Source organism: Geospiza fortis, unplaced genomic scaffold (genome assembly GCF_000277835.1).
Source record: "Geospiza fortis unplaced genomic scaffold, GeoFor_1.0 scaffold188, whole genome shotgun sequence".
Taxonomy (NCBI): Eukaryota; Metazoa; Chordata; class Aves; order Passeriformes; family Thraupidae; genus Geospiza; species Geospiza fortis.
This window is the reverse complement of record NW_005054337.1, coordinates 139,980-149,171: the sequence shown is the minus strand read 5'-3', so window position 1 is coordinate 149,171 and position 9,192 is coordinate 139,980. Positions and strand designations below refer to the sequence as shown.

The window sequence follows — 9,192 nt, the reverse complement described above, 5'->3', positions numbered from 1 at the left end:
GGTTGGGACTTGAGGCTGGAGCTGCATCGTGGAGGGTTTGCTGCAGCTGAGCTCTCCCTGCAGAGGGACAGGTCTGCGAGCAGGGGCAGCATCTCCCCGTGCTGCTGATCCTGCTGGGCTGTTCAGGGGGCTGTGACACAAACCCAGAGGGCCATTGGGGCGGGTCAGAGCCGTGCTGCAGCACAGCATCAGCCCAGTGGGACCCCCCTGCAGCAGCCAGCAGAGCCACCCTGGGGCTGGCTGCAAACGGGCCCTGGGCTGGTGGAGCAGCACGGAGCAGCTGCTCTGCTCTGCTCTGCTCTGCTCTGCTCTGCTCTGCTCTGCTCTGCTCTGCTCTGGGGAGGATTTTCAGGTTGTGCCAGGTAGAGGAAGGCAGCAAATCCTCCCCCCCTGGAGAGGCAAGAGCCAAGGCTGCTCCTCCTGTCTCACTTGTTGGGAGGTAATTTTGCAATCTGGCACCCACAGCAAACCCAGCACGGTGGAGAGCAGGCACTGGGATCCATTTTAGGGCAGTCTGTGCCATGGTAAGTCATGCAAATAAATAAATGCCCAGAAAAAAAAAAAAAAAAGAATCCCCCAATGTACCAAAAAGCCCTTCTCAAGCTGCCAAGTGAAGTACATCAGCAAAGAGCATCAGCTCCATACTGGCCTGTGAAATACTCCTGGACTGCAGATTTTCCATGAGTGATCAGGCAGTTTTTCTGAGCACAAACTTGTTTTGTAATTCTAAAATTAGACCAGGAACATAGCAGGGTAGCCAAAGAGAGAAAGTTTGGCTGGTCAGAGCAGCTCTGCCCAGCAATTGCCCAGAGAAAGGTGTGTGACATCAACCCAGCCTGGAGCTGAGCAGCTCCAGCCCTGCTGATGGAAATATCTGCTGGCAAATCCATTAAGCTTCACTGATCCCACGGTATCAGAATGTCACTGTCCTGCCTTTTTCCTTTCTGCCTTTTTTTTTTCTTTTTCAATAACTTAAGCTCGTTTAGCTAATGAGCTGCTTTATCCTCCTGAAAGGAGACAGGGCTCAGGGTGGGATGTGACGCTGTGAGTGCGACAGGCAGTGCTGGGGATGGCATTGAGAGGCCAGGAACACCCCGGGCACCAAGGAATGGGGGCTGGCTGTGCTGTCAGAGCCAGCTGCCCAAGCCCATCCCTTCCCCAGCCCCCTCAATGGGACAGAAATAACCTCCCTGCTGCTTTCCCTTCCCCAGCCACAACAGCAGCACCCTGCCCAAGGAGGGATGCCGTTGGTACCCAGGAGATGCTGGGGGCTGCTCCAGCCCCGTGCATGAGAGGAGACACCCCAAGGTCCCTGTGCCCCAAATTGGAGCCCTGTCCCACCCAGAGTGAGCATCGAGGGATGCAGAGAGCAGCAAAGCCACAGCAGGTAACAGCAGCTCCCCCCAGTCTTGGGCTGCCCAACCCCTCCGGGTTTAGGGTTGGGTGAGGAGTTTGCCTTTGGTCCCTGCCACTGGGGCTCTGTTTGCAGAGGGCACCTGTCACTGTGAAATACTCCCAGCCCTGCTGGGATGGCAAAGGGCTGCTCCAGCCCTGCCACGGGGCTGCATCCAGCACCAGCAGCTCTACATCACAGTGACAGCTCTGCAAAGGGCTCCAAATGAAATCCCTGTCTCAGGGAGCCAGCTCCACACTCTGGGGCTCTGTGGTCTGGGCTTCAGCAGTAAATCTCCCTCAATAAATCCTCCAGAGCAGGGCAGAGGAGCAGGGAGCTGCAGCTTCACAGCTTCACCCATCCACAGCGTGAGAGGGAGCAAAGCTGAGCCCTCAGGGAGCCTGGGCTGCCAGTGGGGCTGTTCTGCTGCAGGAAAAGGCTGAATCCTGGCAGAAGACACATGAGAGCCATGCTCATGAAGGATCTGTGTTACCATGTGTGTGCACACAGGAGAGCCGAGCTCCTCGCCAGGTCTGCCACAGAGTGGCTGTTCCACCTGCAGGCAGAGATGGGTTCTGGCATCTCAAAAAGCACCAAATCTGGCAGCTTTTCCCTGCTGATTGGATCTGCAGCAGGTCCCCACCCACCTGAGGGCTCTGAGGAACAGAAAATGAAGAGTAAACCCCAACGCTGGTGGCACCACAGCCTCAGCTGTGCATGGAAGTGAAGCTGCTGCCCACAGCCCAGCCCCAAATCCTGATCTGCCGGGCTCTGCCCTGAGTCACAGCTGCAGGGATCCAGATCCAGCAGTGACACCTGGGCTGCCCCCACCCCATGCCAGCCCAGAGGCTGGCACCAGTCCCAGCCAGGGTGCCTCAGAATGCTGGGTGCAGCCTAAGGAGATGCCAGCCTTGGGCAAAGGGCTGAACCCTTGGTACAAGGTGGGCAGGACCTGGTCCAGCAGCAGCAAGAGCAGCAGGAGCACATGAAGCCACCAACTCCTCTGCTGCCAGTTGTAATCCCTTCCCAGCTTACAGCACGGGGGAATGCAATGGGAATTAGTGCCTGGGTGCTGCAGAGCCTTCCCAGCTGGCACCTGGGGCGTCAGCCCCGTGATGGCAGTGCTGGATCTCACAAGCTCCCCTCAGCCCTGGGGAGGTGCTTTGCCCAGGGCAGAGCCTGGTTTAGGACTCAGTGATCCTGGGAAGTGCATCCCATTAACACCAGGAGGGGTTTTTGTGTTAGAGCTGCACGTTATTTCCCCTGGCTGGTTCTTCACTGTGGCTCTTGGGGCTGAGATCAGCTCCCAGTCCCATTTCACAGATCCCAAGCTGGAGGAGCCACCCCGTGCTTTTATTTGCTGGCTTGGATCACCCAGCCCTGGCAACGGCTGGGTTATGCCCAGGGAGGCAGGAGTAATGAATATTTTTAGCTGTTTCCCCAGAGAATGAGCTCTCCACTCAGTTTGCAGCAGCTTTGCTCGAAGCCAGGCAGGGTGGCTGGGGGAAGGTTCGTGTTCAGGCGCTGCTCCCGAGCCGAGCGTGCCGAGCTCGCTGCTGCTGCTTGCTGCCACGTGCCTCATTTCTTTTGAAAATCAGATGCTTTAGGGGAAACTTTCTTCTTCCAGCTCCGCATGCCCACATGTTGCATATGCAGGCGATCTGGCACATCCCTGCTGCGCATGCAGATAAAGGCACGGGCGGGAGCCGGGCTGGGAGAGCCCAGCAAAACCTCCCCGTGGGGATACAGAGCCTGCGTGCCAGCCCACCCTTCACTGCCCAGCTCCAGGGGGATCTCTCTGGGGTTGAAGGCTGAGTGCCCAGGTGCTCTGTTAGGATCAGAATTACTCACCATGACTCAGTAACCCAGAATGATCTGGGGGGACAAGTTCCTGTGAGGAGATGCTAAACTCCTTCCTGTGGAAGTTCCTCTTTCCCAGTGTGGTTTTGGCAGTTCCAGAGGACCCCATGGATGTGTCCATTCCAGCTTCCTGCAGCTCTTGGCTCTGGACACCACCTCTCGTGGTTTCTCTGTAAAATTGGGTGGAAAAGCTCTGTTGGGTGTCTCCCAAGGGTTGGAAGAGACTACAGCTCGTGAGGCCATGCAGGAAGCCTGGGTGGTGGCAGTGGGGTGGCTGAGTGCTGTGTGCTGCCTCTGTAAAAGCTGGGCCTGGTTCCAGAGGGGTGAGGGATGCAAGGGAGCATCCCAGCAGGAGATGAGCCCATCAGGCTCAAGCACCAAATCTGCTGCGAATTTCCCCATCATCAGCCCCCATGTGGTCCCAGCATGAGTTCTGCAGTCAGTCCCTTCTTTATGCTCAAGAAGATGCCCTGCCTCACCTCATCCCAGAGAAATGTAATTTAAACAGCTCAACAAGTAGAGGAAAAGCCTGATTTTCCAGCTGGGCTTCTCCCAGTATCTAAGACATGCTCTTTGCTATGCTCAGCACTGAGGCAGGGTGGACAAAAATGCATCCCATGGTTTAGCAAACGATTTCCCTTCCCAGCTTTGGGCTTTGTCCTTTCCAGAACACCACATGCACCAGACACATCTCTTTTGTTGGACTTTTTCTTTCTATTTTAGGCTGAAATTTGAAGCAGAAGGACATCCTCACACTGGACATAGCCTGGTGTGTGGCTCAGCCCTGAACATGACCACAGAGAGTTTTGCAGAGTTCCTGAACAAGCTCAAGGAAATCCATGAGAAAGAGGTCCAAGGTAGGGAGACAAAATTTTCTTACCAAAACCTGGCCAAGATCCATTTCTTTGTAATAGCACCTTGATCCCTTTGGTGTCAAATAACCTGAAGGGAGGAGGAGCAGGTGTGGATTAGGGAGATTTGGGGATTAGTGCTGAGCAAGCAGCACCCTTGGGGGTGGCTTGGGACATGAGGTCACAGCCTGCCCCTCAGGGGACAGCACCCACTGGTGGCATATTTGCACCTCTCGTTGGCATACTGAGAAAAAAGTGACTTTTTGAATGAAGAAGTTACTTTTTGAAAAGTAACTTCTTCTCTCAGAAGAGAGAGGACATTCCTGCACTCCGTGCCGCTGGAAAGGAGGCCATGGAGATGCTCAGCCCCTGCAGGAATCCCAGGTGCTCCCAGCATTAACCAGGGGGGATTTGGCTCCTCCTGCTGTCGTGGTCTGTGAGCCGGGAGTTTGCAGGGGTGACACACACACCTGCTGGGCATCTGCTCCATCAGGGAGGACTGGAGTGCGTTTGGATACTGAGCGATCAAAGGGAAAGCAGAGAGATGCAATAATCTATAAGACAGAAGCAGCAGGAGATGAAGCTCTGTTAAAGAAAACACTTGAGTCAGGTTGGATAGCTTATTCCTCTAGGGAATAAATTATTTCTCAGGCCATACATTATTAAAATAAAACCCATTAGGTTAAGCAACCAAGTGCCAAGTCCAATTGTTTTCCTATTAGAATAATTCCCAGTATCAATATTATGAACAAAACTTCAGCACTTTTGGATGATTCTGGCTTATGAATTCATTCTTCTCTTGTGTAATTTCAAGCCATGCGAGAGTTAGAGGAAACTGTTGAGCAATTTAAACCACATGTTTACATCTACTTTGCATAAAATGGATTTGACAGGATACAATGTCTGCAGATCTATCAAGGAAAGCCGTTCAGCTGTAAATATTCTCCAAGATGCTTTCCAACCATGAAAGCTATAAAATACTGCCTACCTGGGAAATGCAGGCTGTAGAGAGAAATAAGTAGAAGCAAAACTAAACCAGACTTTTTGGGTCTGCAAAGGAGATGCATTAAATAGCGGAGATACAAAAGGAGCTCACATTCTGTGCAACTTTTCCCAGTTACATTAAACTGTGGCTGTGTTTAACACGTGCAATGTGTTATTCCTTATCGGAGATCGGGCTTGTGGATGGATGAGATTTCTGCAAAGCCACGCACCTTCCTGAAATTCCATCAGTGCTGTTTGCTTCTGAGTGCTGGGGAATGGGCCACAAGCACCCATCTCTGTGTGTCTGTTCATGATTCCAGGTCTGCACAGCAAGGTGACGGAGCTGACCACAGAGAAGTGCCGGTGAGCGATGCTGGGGCACAGGGGCGGTTACACCACTGCAATTTCAGGCTTCTGAGTTATTCTCCAACACTGCTGGGTTACAGAGCACCATTTGCCTTTCTGGCACTGCCAAATTTTGGCTCCAGGCAGGGCTTGGGGTGATCCCAGCCCAGCTCCAGTTTGCCTTCCCACTGGCAGGTGATGCTTGTGCCACCTGAGGCTTTCTCCCTCAGAAAACAATTAGTGGGAGGAATTAAACTGCTAACTCCAAGGAGGGTGTCAGGGGCAGCATCCAGGCTCCAACACATTTGTTTCCCCTCCTGCCACACAAGAAAAAGGGCACTGTGGATGAGGGCATGGAATTTGGGAAGAAATCTAACAACCCTCCTTTCTTTGTTGTGTTTCTTCAACTAGCGATGCTCAGAGAATTGAAGAGCTGTTTGCTAAAAATCACCAATTAAGGGAACAACAGAAGGTCCTGAAAGAAAATGTAAAGGTGTTAGAAAACAGGTAGGATTTGTTTTTAAGTAGGGTGCTGCTAAGTGGCAGTGACTGCACAGTCCTGGGGGGAGAGTTTGGGGTTTGCTGTCGCCCCAGGACTGGGATGTAGCACATGAACCTCTATTTTTCCTATACTCAGCTCCTGGGAGAGCTGGAGGAGTCTGGGCAGGTGCATAGGAGCTTTCCTAAGCTGGTGTGGTTGGGCTGGGTCTGGAGGGGTGCAAAGGCCAGCACTGGGCTGTGGGGGTGATTCTCAGTGATGGTCTGGGTGTTCACACTTCCCCGTGGGGAGGGCAGGAAATTATTTCTCCCATGTGGTAACAAGCTGTGGGGTTTCCTTCCTCCAGGCTGCGAGCTGGCCTTTGTGACAGATGCATGGTCACTCAGGAGCTGGCCAAAAAGAAGCAGAATGAGTATGAGACCTCTCATTTCCAGAGCCTGCAGCACATCTTCATCCTCTGTACGTACTGACACCCGCTGTGAGCTTGGCTTTGGCAGGCTGAGGCTTTGCCAGTTAATCCCTCTCCCAGATATTTGCGCATGGTGAGCAGGAATCCGGGGAGGCTTTGGGGATGGGGAGAAGGGCGGGAGCAGGACTGTCCAAGGAGACATAACCCTTCCCACAAATCATCAGAGCTGGGGAATCACAGCCCTCCACACCTCCAGAAAAATGAGATTCCAGGCTGTGTCAGCTGCCTGGGAAAAGGATGCATTTGGCACAGCAGAAGCAACACTCTGGCAAAGACAGGAAAGTCACAGCAGCAGCTCAGCACGGGTCAATGAAATCAAGCAACACGTGTGATGGATCTTCTCCTGAGCCCCTGGCACAGCTCCCAGCACCGCTGAGGCACAGGGTGCTGTTCCCTGGGGATCTGACCAGCCCAGGCAGGGTCATGGGGTAAAGGAGATAAGGCATTTAGGAGGGATGGAGGGGTGCCAAGAGCCCTTGGTTTATCTCCCAGCTATGGCACTGCTGCCTGCGTGCTGCTTTCGAGCAGGAGCAAGGCAAGGCACCATGCCTGGGAGCCCAGCAGTGACCTCTGTGGCCAGTGCTGGGTGCTCACATCTCCCTCTGGCCTCTGTCTGACCCCCCTGAGATCCCCAGCCCTGCCCCTAACACAGCCCCACGCACCACCCTGCCCTGGTGTTCACAGGGGTTCTAGGATGAGGGAAGAGATGAGAATTTTGACTCTATGTTTCAGAAGGCTGATTTATTATTATATTATATTATATTATATTATATCATATCATATCATATCATATCATATCATATCATATCTTATATTATATTATAAGAAAATTATATATTAGAACTATACTGAAAGAACAGAAGAAAGGATTTCATCAGCAGGCTAGCAAAGAAAGGAATGATAAAATCTTGTGACTGCTTACAGCTTCAACACAGGTGGCTGTCACTGGTCATCAAGTAAAAACAATTTCACATGCTGGGTAAACAATTCTCTAAATCACATTCTAAAGCAGCAAAACATGGAGAAGCTGAAGCTTCCCAGCTTCTCAGGAGAAAAGATCTTAGCAAAAAGATTTTTCATAAAATATGTCTGTGACAGGTGTTCACCGTGCCCAACCCACCACTGCCTCCTCTGGCTCTGGCTCTGGCTTTGGGTTTGGTTTGGCTCTGGTTCTGGGTCGTGCTCCTCCCCTGAGCTGGGGATCTGCAAGCAGACCCAATCCTGATGAAACCTGAGTCAGAAAATTGCTCCCTTTTATCCCGTAGCCCCAGCACGCTTACAAAGAAGGAAGGAAATTCAGCATCCTTCCCAAAGTCGGTGCCGTTCCCTCCTCCCCCTCCAGGCACCCCAGCGAGCTGTGAGCAGCATCCTTGCAGCACCTGAACTCACAGCACCTCCTCTGTCCCTGCAGCAAACGAGACCAACCGCCTGAGGGAGGAGAATAAAACTCTCAAGGAAGAACTGAAGAGGCTCCAGAGCCTGGAGTAAGCACTTTCCTGGTTTCATTCTTTACAAGGGACATTGGCAAGGGCATCCCCAGAGCTGGGCAGGGCAAGGTCCAGACTGTGGCATCCTCCGGGGTATTTTAGCATCTCATTCCCATGGGTTCCTGTGTATGTAAGACATGGGAAAATCCCTAATAGTCTCAAAATCCTTGTTGACCTTTGCTCACTCCCCTGTTCACCAGCATCCAACGATTAAATTTTGGGGAACAAAGATATTTAACCCCCTGGAAACAAAGCCCTGGGCAGCTTGCATGGAGCTCAGCCTGGGATTCCATGGCTTTTCCATGGCACCAGGTCCCCTCCTGCAGCAGCCAGAGAGGGTCTGCAGGAAGCAGGTGGCTTTGGGGGAGGACAGTGACACACAAGGGACAGTGACGGGGTTAAAGAGGGAGAAGTGATCTGCACCAACAGGTTCACAGCCCAGCAGAGCACTGTGCTGGAAGCCAAGTAACCTGCCAGGCTGGCCAATATATACAAATCAGCTCATTCCTCAAGGGTTTAATGTCCAGAGGAATTAGCACTGAGGGATTAGTTTAGAAATGTGTTTTCTTTAGAGCACAGGAGCACCATCCGCTTAAACTTTGGCTTTTACTCCCCAGTGCTTCCAGAGCTGAGGGCTGGGCTGGGCCTGCTGAGCACTGAGTGACTCTGCTCTGCTCTGCTCTTCCCTGAGATGCTGATAGGAGGATTTCCACCCAAACATCCACATCTCAGCACCAGAGTCCACCCTGGGCTCTGTGTGGGTCTCCAAGGCTCAGGCACTCCCTTGTGGCACTGAGCATCACCCTCTCCATCCTGGTTTGGTGACAGGGGGCAGACACCACATCCCTGTGCTCAGTGCACCCCTCCATCATGCTGAAAGCCCAGCCAGGGCCAGGTTCCCACAAAGCTTTTGCAATAGCCACAGCTGGGTCCTGGCTTACCCAACCTCGTGGCTTCCTGTGACCTTACCCACAACCAAGTGGGGCAATCACAGCTCCAAGTGGGGCTGCCATGCTGGCTCTGTCCATGCTCCAGACTGCAGCTGGGCTGCTGATAAGCTGCAGTGGAAGGAGGTGAGGCTGAGGATCTGGAATATCCACATACACACATAGATAAATATGTGTGTTTGTGTATCAGGCTCAGAGCTCTCAGTACAGCAGCTCCAAATCTTCCTTCTCCTGCCCCTTCTCCTTCATTCATGTCCTTTTCCTTCCAACAGGGATAGGACAAAGACCCCAGGAGTGTCCTCCAGAGAAAGCTGCTCCACACCAAGCTCCCCTTTGACTCTGCTGTCCCCAGTGAGC

At 52.7% G+C, this 9,192-nt stretch overlaps 1 protein-coding gene across 1 annotated transcript in view; it reads left to right on the top strand.

The window, feature by feature from the left end:
- Positions 1 to 4,007: 4,007 nt before the first annotated feature.
- RBBP8NL (RBBP8 N-terminal like) overlaps positions 4,008 to 9,192 on the top strand; it is a 13,534-nt gene continuing 8,349 nt past the window's right edge. Inside the window, 6 exon segments of the mRNA XM_031058035.1 lie at positions 4,008 to 4,110; positions 5,409 to 5,451; positions 5,845 to 5,940; positions 6,279 to 6,391; positions 7,813 to 7,885; positions 9,108 to 9,192. The exon segment at positions 9,108 to 9,192 is cut by the window's right edge and continues 73 nt beyond it. Coding sequence (XP_030913895.1) covers positions 4,044 to 4,110; positions 5,409 to 5,451; positions 5,845 to 5,940; positions 6,279 to 6,391; positions 7,813 to 7,885; positions 9,108 to 9,192 — 477 coding nt within the window. The 5' untranslated portion in view covers positions 4,008 to 4,043.